This window comes from Lutra lutra, chromosome 7 (assembly GCF_902655055.1).
Source record: "Lutra lutra chromosome 7, mLutLut1.2, whole genome shotgun sequence".
Lineage (NCBI taxonomy): Eukaryota > Metazoa > Chordata > Mammalia > Carnivora > Mustelidae > Lutra > Lutra lutra.
Genome location: NC_062284.1, coordinates 48,162,392 through 48,182,540, shown reverse-complemented (window position 1 = coordinate 48,182,540; position 20,149 = coordinate 48,162,392). Strand labels below are relative to the sequence as shown.

At 40.9% G+C, this 20,149-nt stretch overlaps 1 protein-coding gene across 8 annotated transcripts in view; it reads right to left on the bottom strand.

The window, feature by feature from the left end:
• MAP2K5 (mitogen-activated protein kinase kinase 5) overlaps window positions 1-20,149 on the bottom strand; it is a 253,962-nt gene that overhangs the window by 76,245 nt on the left and 157,568 nt on the right. For 6 of the 8 annotated variants that reach the window (XM_047735597.1, XM_047735596.1, XM_047735601.1 and 3 more), the window contains exon 17: window positions 9,118-9,147. The exons of the other annotated variants lie outside the window; for them this stretch is intronic. In XM_047735597.1, the coding sequence (XP_047591553.1) occupies window positions 9,118-9,147 (30 nt within the window). The remainder of the gene's footprint in view (window positions 1-9,117; window positions 9,148-20,149) is intronic. 8 annotated transcript variants of the gene reach the window in all.

The window sequence follows — 20,149 nt, the reverse complement described above, 5'->3', positions numbered from 1 at the left end:
AACTGATGTCCTTGTTGCTGCTACCTTTGAGGACCACGTTCCCCCAGGGGTCTGTACCACCGGCAACTCTCTGGTAGACAGGGAGCATGCTGGGACAGTAACTTCCAGCTCTGCACACACCAGCTGGAGGCAGTACTCGAGTGGATGGTTGTGCCAAATAAAAATGGCCATTTGGGATCAAAGCCTCTGGGTGCCTTTCTCCCCACACCGTCCTTCTAGGGTGGGAACCAATCTGGCCCTGTTACTGACCACCTGGTTATCATGAATGAGTCACTGGATGGCTATTGGAATCCCATTTCCTCCTCTATAAAATAGAAGAGTTGGAGGAGATCAGTGTAAGGTCTCGTCACGTTCTGAAATTCTCAGATACCATGAAGTAGCAGACAGCACCCATGAAAACCAAAAGGAAAACTGTGGAAGGGAGAGAAGATGGCAAAGTGGCCACCTGGAAGCCAGATTGGGCGCCAAATTCATGACTTCAAAGTTCAATTCTATTTCTGGGCTAAGCCGATTATTTAAAAATCATAAAAGAGTCATGGTCCCCAGTTACTGAACTAAAAATGACTAGCTTCTGTATATAATTCTATATATTATGATTGTGATTGTGAATGATAAATTGTAAGTCGAAAAAGAAAGACTGTAAAGGAAGGCTCTTGTGGGATCAGAAAAGTAATTCATTTTAGTCCTATCTGGTGTGAGACATGAGACATGGTCATATATTTTCAGAGTTACATAGGTAAATCCCTAAAGTACTTTCTGGAAATATAACTAATACTAATATTACCTTGCTCTTGTTTACCCTCTTATATTTTTCAAAGTGTCCTTGTAGGCATTAGCTCATCTGAGCATGACAACTCCCTACCCCAGCAGTCTAGAAAATGTCCTGTGATGTGCCAAGTCCCTCAGAGGCATATGCCAGCTGACCTTGGAGCAGAGATCTTAAAATGTAATGATTTCCAGCCTCAGACTGGCTCCCGGTCATCTCAAAGGGATTCACGAAATTCTCAACCCTGACTTCATTACCTGGTCTCTCTGCACTATCTCCATCCTGACACACCACCACTCTCCTCTACCACTCTGCCCTCTCATTTCTTCCTTTCCCTCCCAGTGCTCCTTTAAAAGTCACCTAGGGAAATTCCTCAAATGGGAGGGAGACGAAAGCGATAGTAGTAGTAGTGGTTCCCTACTGAATTTAAGTCCTGGAGGGCTACTACATACAACATACTTCTTCAGACCTTTATCTTTTACCAGATGAGTCTCCTTTTGACTAGAACACCTGGAAGGTTCGTCCCCATCCTTTTAGCCTAGGAGCCTCCGCTGAGGCATTGTCTGCTCTTTGAAACCTTCACAGCTTCCTAAAGCAAGCTGACCTCTTCCTCTTGACGCCAGAGTGTACCACCTCCTGTAGGGTGCCTTTTGCATCAACTGCCATGTGTTCGTTTTGTACTTTTATCTCCACTAGACTAGCCTCTTCGAGGGCAGGGACCACATCTGTTTCATGTCTGTACTTCCAGTGCTAAGTGCCAGGGCACAGTACCTGTGATGACAAATATGTGTCGAACTGAACTGAGATGTACATCATACAATAGTTTAGGAGTTGCCATAAAACCAAACCAACATGGGGTTAGGGTTTTAAAAAAGACAGGGTGGGGTGCCTGGGTGGCTCAGTGGGTTAAAGCCTCTGCTTACGGCTCACGTCGTGATCCCGGGGTTCTGGGATCGAGCCCCGCATCGGATTCTCTGCTCAGCGGGGAGCCTGATTCCCCCTCTCTCCGCCTGCCTCTCTGCCTACCTGTGATCTCTGTCAAATAAATAAATAACATCCTTAAAAAAAAAAAGACAGGGTTCATTAGCTTAGCTGGCTAACTGCATATACCTCAAATTAACAAGTAATTTATCCTTAGTGAAAAAATGTCATGTTTCTAAGCTACCCGTATTTTGGGCATTCTTTTTACTCCATTTTTGTTCTATTTTAGAGACATACCGGGAACCCACTTTCTACCTCTGCAATAGGCTAAGCAAATAACAAGAGATCTCTTGATAAGCGTAAGATAGATACTGAGTTTCAAGATTCCTGGGGAGAAGCAAATGTATATAAGTGAACATCTTCCTATCACTTAAATTTTACCTCCGCCTTTTTTTTTTTTTTAAGAGAGGGAGAGAGAGAGAATGGGGGGGGGGCAGACAGAGAGTGGGGAGAGAGAGAGAATCTTAAGCAGGCTCCACGCCCAGCATTGAGCCCCACATGGGGCTGAGCTGAAAGCAAGAGTTGGACGCTGAACTGACTGAGCCACTCAGGAGCCCCTCACCTCTGCCTTTTATGGAACATGAAATCTTATTTTTTAAAAAAAGATTTTATTTATTCATTTGAGAGGGAGAGAGAGATGGAGTGAGAACAAGCAGTGGGAGAGGCAGAGGCAGAGGGAAGAGAAGACTCCTCACTGAGCAGGGAGTCCGATGTGGGGCTCGGTCCCAGGACCCTGGGATCATGACTTGAGCCAAAGGCAGAGGCTTAAACATCTGAGCCACCCAGGCCTCCCTGGAACATGAAATCTGACTTTGTATGACTTTAAACATAACTATACTTCCTTCCTTCCTTTATTTATTTATTGTTTAATAAATATATAAATAAATTGTTTATTGCTTAAACTCATTACTCTGAGATCGAGACATGAACTGAAATCAAGAGTTAGGACACCCAATCGACTGAGCCACACAGGCACCTCTAAATATTAGTATACTTTAAATGTCTATATCCCAAATAATGAGAATGAAAATAAATTAAACATTGAATTTAACATTGAATATAAAATAATATTAAATTATCAAAATCGAAGCATAGTCAAAGGCTTTTAAACATGAATAAAATTAGGCATAAAAACTAGAATTTTGGGGTGCCTGGGTGGCTCAGTGGGTTAAGCCTCTGCCTTTGGCACAGGTCATGATTTTGGGGTCCTGGGATTGAACCCTGCATCAGGCTCTCTGCTTGGCTGGGAGCCTGCTCCCCCCCCCCCCCCCCGTCTGCTGCTCTGCCTACTTGTAATCTCTCTCTCTCTCTCTGTCAAATAAATTAAAAAAAATCTTTTAAAAAAATGACCTCAAATTATATTTAAAAACAAAAAACCCCTAGAATTTCAGCACTAGCTTTTGAAAAGTGTTTAATATTTTAAAATAGTTTTAAGAACATATGCTTTGTACTCTATTATGAGACAAATGCTCTATCCAGAACACAATTTATTACTACAGAATAAATGAATGTTTAAAAGACAGTCTGTCAATTGAAAACAACAACAACAACAACAACACATTAAAATAGCAGGTTTCCAAGACAAGTTAAGCAAAATATTTTCTCCTTGACAAGCTGCTTACATTTAAATGAAAACAGGGCAAATTTGGTCAATAATATGGATTGCATATAATAAAAAAGACCTTAGATCATGTTAATATAAGGATCAGAAAGCAGTAAGTTCAATTAAACCCACCCAATTATTTAGCAAACTTTCAGATACAGCAAATAAATTAGTCTGTTTTAAATGAAAGTGCTCAGATAAGTAGCTTTTTGACCTGAGTAAGTTTCAGCAGCAGCAATCACAGCAAAGCAAGAATCTGCTGAAGCAAGGCAAAGCCCCCATATCAAACAAATGGTATTAGTAATCAAAAAGCATTTGCAAAACATATTTCCTTGGTTAGTAGCAGGGGGGTTCTGAGCAAACGCCACCTACAGCTTCCCTCATACTTGGATAGATGGTGCACAGGGAAGGAACACACATTCCTTTTACCCACAAACGACCGGGGTATCCTGCTTTTAAAAGCAGGGTATTTCATTTCTGTACTATCTTATGAAAAAGGGCCAGTCGTTATACTATTAAGAATGCATGTCTTTCACTTAAAGTCTTCTATTATCCACTTACGTTGAACTTGTATTGGGATTTAAGAATGCCTCTTTATTGAGACAAGTAATACGTCATCATTTTGTTCAGCTAACAGGCCTGACAGACCTTGTCTCCTTCAGTTAAGATCAGCAGATCTCTATTTCGTACATTGGTGGCAAATGCTAGCAGAATAAATGAGAATTAGCCAATTGGCAGCAAAGGTTTTTAATCCCAAAGATCTGGACTTTCCTTCTACCTTAGCCTTAATTATTCTATTTGGCCAGATGATGGTATGTTCTTTTCAAGAAAAATGATCTCCACATATTGCAATAATTTATCTGAATGCCATTCTTATGTATTTTTAACAAATAACGTCGCCATTCACTATATCTCTTATGTTTTTGATCCTTTTTACTACTTATCATCTTCTTTATTTGAAGCAGATTTTTAACAGATAATCTTGATCGTTACAACAATATCTTGCTTGCATTTTATTCAAATAATTCTTAAAAACAGCTTAAAAAGCCGTTTGGAATAACATCAAGCTTGCCATCAATCAAACGAAAAAATTCCGCTGGCGGTTGTATAAACATCAGATCAAGTCTGATGTCTTCAAGGATTTCAGAGTGAACCATAAAAAACTCCATTAACTTCTGACAAAGAATGCAAATTAATCACAACATGGGGTGAAATGAAATTAAAGGCTCTTTTCTAATCAATGACAAGGCGGGATGAAATATTTGTTACTCTCTCTGCACTCAGACTGCCTGGGATGTTTGCGCTTCCCTCGCGAAGCCCCAAATGCAAGGTGTGAGCACAGATTCAGCCGCAGTTGCCGTAAGGCCCTCCTGGCCCCCCCCACCCCCCCCAGCTATCTGCTTACCAGTCGTGGGGATTCACAAAACACACTAATCATCTGAATCTCAGGTGCATCCAATTTGTTATTCACACTCTCCCATGCCAGTGAAAAGCCTGGCGCAGACAGATGCACCGGGAACCCTAAATGACAGTTTTGGCCTCCGGAAGTACGATCACTACCACAAAATCTAGTACAGCCTCCAGGTGAAATGTCTGCAGCTCCATATGGAGCAGGGAAAATTAACAACAAGATGAAAATCACGGCAGCAGCGGGGAGTCGGAAGTTTTGAAAAAAAAAATGAAATTTAAAGATGAAGAAAGAGAAGTAATAAATTAATGGGGTGTGAAAACATTCAAAGCTTTACAATACCAGGGGCACTATTTGCTCAGATTTTTTTCCTTTTTTTAACTTCAGGTCATTTTGATGTAATTTATTAACCAAGATCAGGAATTGTAGCCAAAAGAACAACAACATTTGTATACACACAAAAGTACTTTAAATACATTTGTATCTGTGTTATCTTCACTTTCCTGTGGCATCCTGCTTACCAAATTTCCAAATGCCAGGGCTGCCGCGTCCCCTGAGAAGGCTCCTTAACGGATTCACTACCGGCTTAATGCAGGGCACCATTGTAAAGTTTGAAGGAAGGATGACAATTTTTAGCAGGCAATCTTTTTCATTTCTCCTAAATTATGGCGTCATTAAACAAACCATTGCCCACCATCATGTTTTTTAAGTCAACTGAATTTGGATCTAAATGATGAACTATACACAGCTCCAGTCCTTGTCCAGACCTGAGCATCTTTCCAGATTACTGATAATGCTCAACTGTTCAAGAAGTGGAGATACTTTCTGGTGGTGAGACGTTTAAAAACACAATTCTTCATGATCCTATTGCTTTGCAGGCACCCAGAATTTAATGGCACTGGGGTCGGGGAGAGGTCTGGAGCCCTCCAGACCCTTGGATCACTCTGCTAAACACACAGTAGGAAAAGCACTAGGGCTCTAGGGAACGGTCTATCATCATCTACCATGGCATGGCCCCCCATGTTTGGCATTTCTCATCCACAAAAGAGGGCCCCTGGAGTGGAAAAGGCAAACCAGGAGAAGGGCTTGGAGGGGCTCAGGGGGAAGAAGGGTGGCATGAACAGCCAACCGCATTCAGAGTCCACAGAGCCCAGGCATTTGGTTAGCTGCCTGCAAGTCCTAGGCCTACCTGCACCCACTCAGCCCTGAGGCAAGGGGCCTCACCTGTCCAGGCCTCAGTCTTCTCACCTGGAGGCTGGGAATAACAGCCCCTGTGAGGGGGATAGACAGCCCGAGTCAGATACAGGAAGTGATCTGAAGCTCGATGTCGGAAAGGTGAATCGGAGACATTGCTGTTTTTCTATCATAAGTTGTAGTAACATGACTGTGCACTTACAGTGGCTCCTGAACTTTTTTCCAACAGAGTCCTAAACTGCATGCCAATGAGGCTATGCAACTTTAAGGCCTAAAGGGAAGAAAACTAGACAGTGCTTCCCAATAACAAGTACAAACCTAAGTCACAAAACAACGGAGTTCCTACAGAATGATCATTTCAACAAAAAAATCCAGTCCTTTGATCTTTATGGTGGCCCCAGGCCACCAACTCTCCCTGATACATTCCTGACACCCTTCCCTCATCTGCGTCCCCACTGGATACACAGTGTGTCGCTGGCAGGAAGAGGCACTGCTAACGACACTGTCAAGCAGCACTGATGCTGGGCCGGTGGAGGGACAAGTCTCCAAGCGGGCCTCTCCTCCCTGTTTTCTTCTCTGCTCAGGCCATGCTCTGCTCTGGCCGCAGCTGGCAGGTTGCTGAGCACATCCTTTTTGCGAACTTTGGTGGATGATTAGAAATTCTGTTCTGTGCTTTGAGTTCAAAGTAGCCATGTGCTGGGATTGTTCTCAGCCCTGGACAGAAGGGATGCAAAACTATGGGATCATGAGCACCTATGAAAGGTTTTCATGTGTTCAAGGACCGGACCAGCGGGTGACAATTAGGATGAAGCAGTCAGTCCTTGGCTAGGTGAACAGAACTCTGCTTTGACTGGATGGCTGTTTCTAAAGTAGTGAGTTTCCTATCGCTCGAGGTATTCAAGCAGAGTGTAGATGTCTGCTTCCAGAATATGGTACAGAGGTTTGATTCGATAATGTCTGTGATTCACTCCTGCCTACTACACTTGGGATTCCATGGAACCAACCCCACTACAGTTCAACACTGAGCAAATTGAACATTCCGTATGCCTCATTTATGGAGGGGATGCCATCTCACAGAGTGGCTTGGGGTTCACGTGAGATACAATGGGGCAAACAGAAGGTATTATTCATAATCCAGTGTCTGGAATACTATGAAAATAAACACTGTTCCTCATGTACTTTGAGGACAAAGTGAAGGGCATGAAAGACATCAATACAGTACCCTTTCCCAGTCTCCAGTCTGTCGTGCAACACCAGTAAAATAAATGCCAACTCAACCAAACGTCACTGCTGATTCTAGCCAATGAAGCACACAAACTCTGTTGAAAGATCTGGGAAATAGGCCTAATGGCATCAAAGCTGCTTCTGTTATTTCAAATAAAACTCACAGTTTGGTGACAATATTCTATCACGATTCAAGGAATACGGCTTTCCCCCCACTCTGGCATCAAGGTTATTACTAACTAGGGAGTCCAGCACATTAGAATTTTCCAGCTTCCACTTGACTGATCAAGTAAACGTATACTTAAACATTTGAGAAAACAGAACTGCAAAGGTGTACAGCCTCCTTCCCAAATTTGACCAGAGCATCCAAATGCTTCATGTGTCAAATGCAACAGCTATCTGCTTCTTAGACTCATCTCTTACCAAATCTCACTGGTTAATTACTCGACACATTAGGAATCTCAAGAATATAGCTACGTTCTCAATCTCTGTCACTTTTATGAGATGGCTTACAAGTTTTTTACTAAGCCTTCTCGGAGAGAAGACACGTGACAGGGTCTCTGCATTTACAAAATTTTAGGGGATTGCATAAACTGGTCGAACAGTGAATTGTTTAAAAATTACTGACAGAATAAGAGGCTTACCAAGATAAATATTCTAATGAGCTATAAATCCTGAAAATGTGATTTTAATTTGATGGGCTACCTAGAGCTAAGCAGCAAGGCTGTATACACTAAAATCTGACTAAATGCTAGCATGCATGCCAAGTGATTACATTTTAGATTTTTTTCCTCTTTAAGGAAAAGATTATGTTTAAACAAAGAAGCCTACAAATTTGAAAGCGAGTGTAACACTCTTGAACCTAATAACTTAGGCAATTTCTCTCCCACTCATCCGATGGCTTTAACTGTAAAAGAAAAAGGATACTAAAGACACATTTCAGCAAGTGACGGGTCTTTAAATGTCCACATGGGTACCAGGAGAATTTGCTTAAAACAGCTTATAAAGATGGTAGAGTGAATGAGCCCCATCCTATTATTCAATAACCATGTTTGTGATGCATCTGCATAATCTAACCATGCATAAATTAGTATGTGTAATACAACACTTATTTGCATAATAATAGCAAGTTAATAGATGCTTAAAGAGCAGAGACCAACACCACCTTTAAATCAGACATGCCTCCAGGCACTTTGGCCTGTACAGACCAAGATGCCAGAAAAACAGTGAGCACCAACCAGAGGAAAACAGTCAATCCGTGCATTTTTCATCCTTCTAGACATTTCACTTATTTCACCCGGCACACACCAGGGAATCATTTTCCAACCACGAAACAGCTTTATATTTTAAGTGCTAGCACCCTTCTACATAAAAATCTTAAAGAAATTATAAAGATTGTCATCAACAATGGTAATATAATGGACAGTTTGTTTTCTTACAAATGTGGATAGGAAGTGGCCAATTTTTAAAAAAATAGTATGTTCGGAATCACACCCCCATAAAATTGGGGCCTGACTATTTGTTTAGCAAAAGTGATGATCCAGATCAGGTATTTTCACCCTTCATCTCAACCCTTTAATTGAAATAATTTTGATTGAAACCAAAAGCTCAAACAGTGTATCAAGAAAAGGCTGTGCCTCTCCTCTAACCTCAGTGTGAGCACATGGCACAGGGCTAGGATAGGGCAAAACATCACCAATGTCACACAAAGGAAGAGCACGATGATGCCTTTCAACCTTTAACAAAGAGGGGGGAAAAATCTGGAGTTTAAAAAAATAAAAAATCAATAGAGACTTCTAAATGACTCCTTTCAGATATCACTTTTCAATTTAACAGAACAGATTTATTTGTATGTGGCTCAAATGTTCACAATTGTTCCCTGCACCTTCATACATAGGAATGAATGTCACAGTGGCAAACGGCAGTAATGAACAATCTTACCTGAGGATATGGAAACCTCCCAAGAGCAAGCTGGGAAAGGAAATAATATTTGTCTAGTTATAGATTTGCATGCAGGGCAGATCTCCTTAAGACAGACAAGTACTCCGTTTCAGAACTACACCCAGCAACTATAAAAAGCTCACAACCCTGGATGCAGAAACTAAACTACTGCTGTAATTACATTAAAAGTTGTATTTAGAATGGACATTTTCAAAGGGCAATGCTGCAACCTGATAAAATATTCTAATTTTCATAAAATAAAATAAAATCTTAAAAAAAAATTCTAATTTTCACAACCAAACATTGCGATTATGTGGTTTCTCTTAGGAACGGTCCCGGCTCTACAGGCATTATTCACACATTGACCTGTATGCGACAGTTTTCATCTAGACAGAGATACAAAACCGGAGGAGACCACAGGCTTTTCCTCCTGTAAGATGGAAACACCTTACTGTTCACAGCCCACGGTTCTGCAGAGTTTTTAGTAACAAGTACACAGGCAGTGTTGTAGGAAATGGGGAATGGGCCATATGAAATAGAGAATTTTGCCACTATTTTCATCAATGTATTAGTTTTTTCGTTCATTTTCTATCCACAGGAAAAAAAGACCTACCACTACTAGGAAAGTGGCCATTTCAAGGCTACGAAGTTGGAACTACATAGCAGTGTAGGTAGGAAACTGGGACCATGAATCTATAGAGTGCTCCCAATTTTTTCTTGATTTGTAAACTGCCATGTGTTTCTAGGCCAGTCACTTAATTTTGGTCTTGGAATTCTCACGTGTAAAAACACAATGATTCAACCAGGAACAGAGTTGATATAAAGTAATAAGAGAAAACTGACCAAATATACTACTGTAACATAGTTAAAGAAAATAATGGCGAAGTTTTGCAACTCATAATGTGGCCCACCCTCAGGCCTGAAATCCTTTCTGTGTACTTGTAACTCCTTTCAAAGTAGAATCGCTGTATCAGGGAACTTTGAAGCTGGAATGAATCCAAGAGAGCAAAACCCACTTCACAGATTAGAACCCAAGAGTTCCACTGAAGAGGTTCCCACACAGTTAATCAGGAGAAGCCTGGGGCCTGACTCTAAGACTTGCAACTTAATCCAGCGTTCTTTCCATAGTTTTACATTGCTTTTCTACATCTTGAGAAGTTATGCATTTATCTGAAAAACAAGGACACTACAGAAACATTATCGAACTCTTTTGGAATTGTATTTAGAATCATTTCAAAGAACAAAAGAATACTTACTTCATTTTATTAGAACTGTATTTTATCTTGGACTTAAAATTATACCCCATCAGCTTTTTGGTCATATGAATTATTTGTTGACTAAGATTTGAATGGTCTGTGGTATTATCAAAACCCAAAGCCACCTTCAAAGAATAAATATTTTGTCCCTTAGTAAGAACAGACATGAAGATGCTGAGGTTAATTTTCAAAGATCTAAAACCAGTCTGAGCAAGAGCAATGTAACAGGAATAAACCATATGACCTTGTAAGGTGACTGCTTTGAAAAGGCCAACACTCATTTGGATGTATATTTATATATATGTGTGTGTGTGTGTTCTGCAATGCCTAGTCAGTTTCATTACCTTCACTCATTCTTATATGCTCAGAGTTCATCGATTTTCAAGACATAAAGTTATACTACCATTATTTCACTTAGTAAATATCATTAATCAAGGGATTAGTATAAAGTATAGATAGCAAAAACATCACAAGATGGTACGATGGAAAGAGAGTGTGGAAGTTAATCAAATTCCCCTTCGGGTTTGTGTGATTATGTTTCTCGTCTACATACTGCTTTTCAAAAGATTTTATTTATCTGACAGAGAGTGAGAGAGAGTGCATAACCAAGGGGAGCAGCAGAGGGTGAGGGAGAAGCAGACTCTCCGCCAAGCAGGGAGCCTGATGCAGGGCTCGATCCTAGGACCCTAGGATCATGACCTGAGCTGAAGGCATACACTTAACCGATGGAGCCACTCAGGTTCCCCTATACACTGTTTTAAATTAGAAAGGGGGGAGACACCGCTCTCCACTCCCCCTACTCTAATCTTACCCAATACAGGCCATCCATTTGCCTTATATTTTGTTAATACATTGTGTTTTTGGTCAATGAGAGTGCGCACATTGATTTAGGGGGAGCTGCTGTGGTCTACTATGGCAGTAATCGTAGGCAAAGCATTTGGACAAGTTGTCTTGACCTGACAGGCAGTGATAGCTCAAGAAAACCTGTCACTTGTCATCACACTCACCTGTGGATGGGAGGTTTTGCATATCCTTCCATTTGGAATTATCAAACCACCAAGAGGAGGATCACTCATCTAAAAAAGCTAACAACGTAATGACGAGTAGACAACACTTAGAGTATTTTATCTCAAGCCATTCCAGAAGCACTGTGTCACTCACTCGGGTATATGGTTAATGTGTCACTGAGGACGGTGGAAGAATCTGTCCACATGGCTTACCGACAGAAGAACTCGCCCACAACACACAGAGTTAAAATCTAAATTAGGCCGGCTGGTACCAATATGGGAGGCTGGTTTTTGTTAAAGGACAAAATAAGCAATGATAAACGGAAGGCTTAAAAAGAAGTGGCCTAAAATGAGAAATACAAATTCTTCCCACTTGAACACAAAGCCTCAAATTCTCAAGTCATTATTGTTCTCTGGCAAGGCCAGGCTATAGTCAACTTGGGAACGTGCACTCAGCTACTTGGTGCCCTCTGTCATAACTGGCACGATGTAATAAGGAGGACCGCTATCATTCATTTCCCCTATAAGATACCACCATGCACACGGAGAGACAATTCAGTGCAGGCTGGTCAGGTGGGAGCCTCTCCGTACCTGTCTGCTTGGAAACAGGTGGCTGGCAGTGCTTGAACCGGTGAACTCATCATTCCTGGAACTGGCTTTGCTTTGTGTGTACTTCCCTGACATCCTACGAAATTTCAGTCCTGTCAACTACATTCCTGGGGGAACTGTGCTCATGCATCCTGCAGCTCTGACCTCTCTGGAGCCAGAGGACAGAGAATGGTTTCTTGTCCTTAACCAGAGTGGTACAACCATAATTTCCTCTCTTGCAGCCTGTCACCACCATGCTGCTCCAGTAGCAGGCCGAGGATTCCAATTTTGCACCAGTGCAAACTGGCAGTGGCACCATTAGGCCGGTACCAAAAGCAGTCGTTTGAAGGCCCCGGGAGAGGAAGCTGCCTTCCGTGTATGTCCTGTCCTTCGAGGTTAAACGCAACTGTGGTGTTTTTGTTCCCCACTATTTGTCTTGCAGCAAAATAGAAGGAAATATATAGCCAGGCCCTAGACCCTTTTTATCAAGTTCAATTAGGAGAAGGTAAGAAAGGAAAAGGTCTCTTAGCAGATATGGCTGCGTGAAAAACAGGTTCCTCATGAGGCTGTCAAAAGTCAAAATAAACACGGAACCCTTATGAGGAAGAGGGATCACATATGCTATGAGTGACTATTTCAGAGACAGACGGACCTGGGGCCATTCTGTATCTTTTACCCCTACTGGTCTATTAATCTACTTGCATTTCCCCAGTTTTTATTGTCAAGGTATTATAAATTAGGAAACTTACAAAAGAGAGTATGTAATCTTCTCTGAAATGGCCTGCAGATATGTCACTGTACTAAATGTGTTTCAGATTTAATGAAGCTTTAATGTCCTTTTTAATTTTGCCTGTTTCTGTATCACCAGGGGTCGGGCAAGGCAATCAGCACTCAAGAGGGTGGTTTGGTTTAAAACTAGGAAAAAACTCATTTGCTTATGAGTTGCACTGTATTTTCTTAATTAAATTTACTGAGTAAAATGGTTTAAGTTCAGCCAACCAATGACCTTTGTATGTAGATTTAGATTTATAAATAGGTTAAGAGTTAAAGGAAAGGGGGAAAAAAAAAGAATTACAACAAAGCAAACAGATTAGGACTAAGCCAATAGAAATCTTTGCTCTCTTTATCATCTTTACAAAAGAAGCATTTAAATATAGGCAGCTTAAGTCCAGTTAGAAAAAAAAAAATACTGAAAAATGTGGATGCACGTAAGTGCCAGCAATTCATCAAATGACTCTCACATCCTTTTCATTCCCAGGAGGGGAGTGGTCAGTGCTGCAAAAGATTTGGAAAAGCTTTATTTATTTTGGGGGGGGGGGTGGAGGTGTAGGTGGAGATGGGGGAGGGAGAGGATTCTATTTGATGTTAGATAAAAAAGTGCACTTTAATTCCAAGTATTTAAGATTCAGCAAACTGCTAAATACTCTGTTTGTTTTGGGAAATTCACTATGGAAAAGGCAGAGAAAGAATGGTCTGAAAACATTCACCATCGGGAATACATTTCAATGACAGTAAACCACTAACATCTCTCTGTAAAACTGAAGCTGTTCCTTGGTGTCATCTTATGGATCTTTGATTTGTCCAATCATAATTATGAGATACTCCTGAGTTAGCAGCATTTGAATATGCTGGATTTTTAATTTAAATAACAAATACGGGTGTGGGGGTGTGATCATAACAACTGTCAAATGCATAGCCACTAGATGATGGAAACATCTGTATTTTAAGAGAAAGACGGTATTTATTTACAAAGCAACAAAAATGGCTTCTGTTGGTAACATGAATAATTATGGTCATGAAGTCACAAATGATAAAGAGAAAAAATACATTATAGCAAGAAAGCAAGTGGGGAATACAAATTCAAAATATAGTTTTGGTGAGTCAGGTTTCTTACAATATCAACAATTTGTGAGTAGTTTCAAATTTACAGTTATACTAAAGAGCCCTGGATTTTTTTTAAATTCTTAATTTAGACATATTCTATGTTTCTCAGCATAACTGCAAATTGAAAATAAGCATTTTCAATATAGCCCATGATCTAGCTGAAGGAGGACTTTACAGTCTGAAATGTTCTAAAATTTGTTCTTAATTACCTTGTGTACATTTTACACAATTAAATTTCCATCTAAGGATCTTGCATTTAGAATGTACACTGCAGTTAAACCTTCATTTTACAGAAATGCAGCAGCCACTTTGGAACATTCAGACACAGGGAAACTTTAAAAAATCAGACTTAACTACTGGATTACATAAAATTCCCTAGGTGAGATTTCATCCCACACCAATTTACACAGTCCTAGAGAGAGAGTTTAAATCATCTGAAACTATGCTGGTGCAGAACCATAATAAATATTAAATACCTCAAGATCTACCCTAAGATTTTACTTTTCTTCCCATGTATCAATTTCACTATCCTCCTACTGAATGGTTTAAAAACAATCCAAAGGATATAACAGCAATTTACCAGTGTTAAAGTGCTTTGGAGGTTAAACTGACAACAAAGAACACAGAAACACAAAGCGTCTTGAAGTAGGGTTTCAATTAAATGCGGAGGATTTAGTAATGCGGGACCAAAAAAAAAAAAAAAAAGAGTTACAAATTAATTTAATCTTCTGCCTATAGTTTGCAGCTGCACTCCAAAGTGTCTAGGGCTTAAGAACAAAGCCTTGAAAGGCCTCGGAGTGAGGAAAGCTTCAATTTTTAATGTATAACGCCATTAGCTGATAACTTGTGGAATCTGCGACCCCTGCGGAGGGGCATAAGTGCGAGTAACAGAGACTGATGAAGTGACATATTTGTTCGTGTCTAGAACTATGAGGAAGAGGGTTATTACTAACACCATCAGGCCCAGTAGAAATATGCCCTAATAACCGGAGGGACCCTCCACGTTATCAGTTCTCACTACATCAAATAGATTAAAATCAAAACCTAATTCACTTTAATTAAAGACAATTAGTTTGTTTTACTGTTATTGTTTTAACTTGTGTGATACTATAATATATTGCAAATTAAAGATGGGATAATAAATGTAATGAAAGCGCCGAACTATGTACACCTTTCTACCCCGGCTTGGAGAAATGAGCTCACCACTGGTGTCTATTGAAAGGAAATTCACGGACATCATCATTAAAAGTGGTGTGGAAACATTTCCCTCCACAATGGATAGAGTGGGACTGTGCATATCTCTTCCCTATTCAATTTATACTTTTCACATAACACTTTCCTATAAACTCTAAGGATTTCCTTAACACAAACAGAATTATGGCCCAATGGAGGCACCAGAAGCTTAATTAATTTGCCCAAGGTCATACTGCAGGTTGGTGGCAAAGCTTGTTAAATCACTAAGAACTGTGGGCTCTACAGATGTTTTTGGCAATGGCAAAGGACCCTGTCTGCAAAGGCCTTGGAGACTTCCAGCGGAGTGGATGAACCACGACAAATAACTCATTACAGCTGTACAGAAGTGCCAAGTGCTCCAGAGAGCTCACAAATAACATGCTTTCTTTGTGTCGAAAGAGCCTAAATGTGAGGTTCCCATCAGGATTGCTTCTTAACATGTACCAGTATTTAAAAAAGAACTACTCGTCCTCACTAGAGTCCATGGATGAAAAGTAAATTTATTTTAACTCATGGAGGCCAAACGCCGTAATACAAAGAAATAAATCAAGTCCTTCTCCATCATTTGGAAGGTCCTGCATCCTATCCCACAGATTACTAATAATAGTGGAGAAAAGACAGCATTACAAATAAATGTTTCCAATTGTGTGTGGTGGTTTTTTTTTTTTTAATTAGAAATGGGCTTATTACAGTGGACACTTAAATGGGGAGAGGGCAACAGTAATTCACAAGTACAATATCCTAATGCTGTTCCATTAATTGCTTTATTTGTTTCATGGTTAAAAATGATGGCTTGCTGTAGCCTAACCGCGGATGCTGAAAAGCATGATACATGGAGGTCTCAACCTGGGCAAACTGTACCTAAACTTACACTTTATTGCAGCTTAGTTCACAATCTTCACCTAATATAGGGGTATATCCCAGCGCAGCAGGAGGATAAATCATCCTGGAATATTACTCCGGCAAAGTTTAGCTGTGACTGGAGCATATGTGCTTTCGAGCCACTGAAGCAAAGGCCCATAAAATACACTAATTACTGGAAGTTATGGTCACTGAGTGATTGATAGCGCTCTGCAAGGCAACGTCCTCATTTCCAGCGCTTCTGACGGGCTCATCCGCCACACAACAATTATTAATTCATGACCCACCCCTCGGGCACTAGTACCTTTACTTCTAATTCTCCTGCTACCCAACCACTGCTACAGCTGGACACTGTCTTTCTTCATTCTGATGGCTGGGTAAGGATGATAAAAAGTAGATTTCATGCTAAATGCTATTGTTTGGAATCTTTAAACGTTGCTCGGTCCTTCTAACCCTGCTGTCCCGACACATAAATTCTCCTTCCTCTCCCATAATGCTACTTCTCTTGCGTCGCTTTCTTTCGGACTGTGTGTGTTTGTATGTGCGTGTGTACGTATCTATCAATCTGTCTATATTACATTAGAGCAAAAACTTTGAATAGTTTTTTGCATAAATACTATGGTTTAAATGCAATATATAATTTCAAGTAGGCCATAGTAAATACGAAGCAGCTGACTTTTTTTAAAAAAGGAAAAGAGACCCACTTTTGTAGCTTTGAAGACACTCTGATTGTCCCAAGCTGATTTCCATGGGTCTCTCTACTCAGAGCAATGCTAATTTGAATATCTGGGTATGTAAATCTCTAAAAGTCACTGAGAAGCAACTGTAAAGGTCTCTTTTGATGGTATTCTGTGCACTGAAAGGAAATTCAGTGAGAAACTCCACATTAAAAAGAGAGAATGTTCAGTCCTGACAGAGGAAAGCAAATGATTTACTTTTATAATAGAAGAAATGAACTTCAAATTTTTACACAACTCAAAATGCAATACTGGGGGTAGTTTCTCTATCTGGATTCTAAGATGATGTAACAACAGATGGACAGATGGAACTCCAGGTCACCTATCCTTTCAGGGCTTGGCCCAAGTTACTCCTCCTCTTCCGCTGGGAGTTAATCCCTGAACAAAAGTTTGAAGACAACTTCCTAACATTCTCTGTACCCTACCATTCACTGGGCAGTGAAGCACATCCTTCCTGGTGACATTTCCTACTGTCCTGCATCTTCCTATGTCTCTAAGGCCTGGGAAATTTTAAATTTTGTTTGAGGGCAGACTCTTAAGTCATATACTTTTGTGTTGTCCATGACACCAGAAATGGTATTTTGCAGTTGGCTGACAATAAGCATTTGTTGATTATTGTAAATCCCCTGATGGTGAGGTCTTCTAGAGCCTACCCAACCTGGCAGTGCACGTTAGTTGTTCCTACGCTCTAATACTTTTTTTTTTCTTTTTTTAAAATGTGGGCCCCACGCCCGCCCAGCATGGAGCCCAGTGTGGGGCTTGAACTCACCACCCTGAGATCAAGACCTGAGCTGAGATCAAGAGTCAGATGCTTAACTGGCTGGGCCACCCAGATGTCCCTCTGTGCTGCACTACTTTAATGAACATAGTATACAAACTTCAGTATTACGGGTTGATTGTCTTAACTGACAAGGCTCTCTTACACATCAGTGCTTAGAATAATCACTTTCACATGTTTAAACATTATGATTAATTTAAATGGCTTACTTCTTATTAAAGGCTTAGGGGTTGCAAGAAGGGAAAGAGACTGGAGTTAACTGTCTTCCAATCCATCTTGTGTACTTAATTCAATAACCATTTTAATCTTCACAGTGAGAATTAAGAAATGACACCCTTTCAATACATTTGTATCATGCTGACCTGTGTCCTCGAACAGTACACAACTTCAATCATGGTAACAATCCCTGCAGCTCTGGGTATGGGGGGCTTTGCAGGGGGGTGTTCCTCCATTTCTGAACTGGTCAGTGGAGTCATGCAGCTGTGAGTACCTGAGAAAACATCAGTGCTGGGGTAGAGTCCACTGGTTCAAGCAACTCTACACTTCTATTTCTAGACATTTCAAAGCCACAGGAGTCATCATCAGGTAGTGATCAGGCAGTGATCTGTATGCTGCTCCTGAGAGACAGAGAGATGGAGTGGCCACTCCCACCAAAGTGCCTTGCGTGCAGCTGAAGTCATCTTGGATGCTCCATTCATAACCACCATCTGGCTACACCCTCACTGGAGGGCCCCGCAGATGCCACATCTAATGGCTGAGCCCTGAGATTCCTAACCCGCAGAATCCTGAGTAAATAAAGGGTTGCGATGTTAAGCCACTAACGTTGGGTGTGTGATTAAGAGCAATAGATAACTGAAATGCTTTCCTTGACATAGACGTCGGCCCTCCCTCTCACCTGCCCAGTGCTATGCATTTCCGTTTCACTTTTATTTCCCTTTCTACCTACTAGTTGAGGAGCTCCTGAGGGCAAAGTTGGTATCCTTACTGCCAATGCAGTAAGCTACATAAATATTTACTGATTAGATGGAATTCTCACCCATCCACTTCCTAACAGAGCAGACACATTGGAGAATAGGTTAATTTTTGTATTTGTTTAGAAACATAAACTAAGAGGCGCCTGGGTGGCTCAGTCGGTTAAGCGTCTGCCTCCAGCTCAGGTCATGATCCCATGGTCCTGGATGGAGCCCCATGTCGGGCTCTCTGCTCACTAGGGAGTCTGCTTCTCCCTCTCCCTCTGTCTGCTGCTCCCCCTGCTTGTGCTCTCTCTGTCAAATAAATAAATAAACTCTTTAGCAACAACAACAAAAGGAAATAAACTAGGCACTGGTTTCTAAAAACCAGTGATACATGTACACTCTGAAATACGGAATATGAAATATGAAATATAGAATATTGAAGCAGCTGTAGTAAGCCTGGGAAAAGCAGTTTTGACAGACAAGCAGAATCACGATAAACCAGTCTTTTCCTTTATCTAATTTCCTGCTCGTTTACGTTTACCATTTATCTCTTCTCTTCCAAAACTACTTATTCTCTAGAGCATAACGAAAGTGGCAGAGTCAGGGAACCTGACTGCTGATGTCTGGTCTAGTCCCTTCACCTTTCTTAAAAAGTCCTTTAATTTATCTGGATCTGTTTCCTTACTTGCAAAATGGGAGCTTTGATGTTTATATGGTGGAACGATCTTGGGGTGCCTCAAATCACTGATTTTTCAGTCATTTCCCATCACAGTGTAGGAGAGCCTAAATGAGGTAATGAATATCAACTGATTTTGTTAAGTGTTAGGTACATGCCAAGTGTTCTGCTATCACCCTTGTTGTGAGAATGACACCAAGCAAGAAGATGTCAACAGCTGCAAAAAGAGGACAGAGCACCAGACTTGACATCAGAAGTCCTCAATTCCAATCCTCTTCTGCACAGGACTGGCTGTTTGCTGTCACTTTGGGCATGTCCCCTCCCTCCTCTGGCTCCCAGTTTCCTCACTGGTATGAGGAGGGATCTGGTTTAACAAGTTCTGAAGACACTCTCCTACTAAAAAACATTCTAGGGACGCCTGGGTGGCTCAGTTAGTTAGGCTTCTGCCTTCGGCTCAGGTCAGAATCTCAGCGTCCTGGGATTGAGCCCCACATCGGGCTCCCCACTCAGAGGGGAGTCTGCTTCTCCCTCTCCTTCTAGCCCCCTCATTCTATCTCAAATAAGTAAAATTTTAAAAAAATTTTAAAAAAACGCTCTAATCTCTAAGTACAAGATAAGGTTTATAAAAGAATTGTCTAAATACATGCTATAAAAATGTTCAAGTTTTTATTTGCCAGTTCAGAACCAAAGTATGTGCGACAATCTGTAGGAGCTTCAAGGGGATTTTTAAAGTGACTTCCAGGTCACTGGATTTCAGTGTTGACAGAATTGTAGGATCAGTGGTTTTCACCATTGGACATCTCAAGGGAGTGACCATGGTTCCCCAAATTATCACTCACAGAATTTAGAAGTGACAGATGTCACTAGAAGACTGACCCCTTATCTTTCAGATCTCAATTTAAGATACCTTAACTTACACACCACACCACTCAGTTACTCCTGTCATACAACGATGTTTGTTTCCGTCTAATGACTTGCTGTTGTCAAATACCTTCTTTAAAATGTAGGCCCCATGAAGGGATTTTGTCAGTTTCATTCACAGCCCTATTCCCAGTG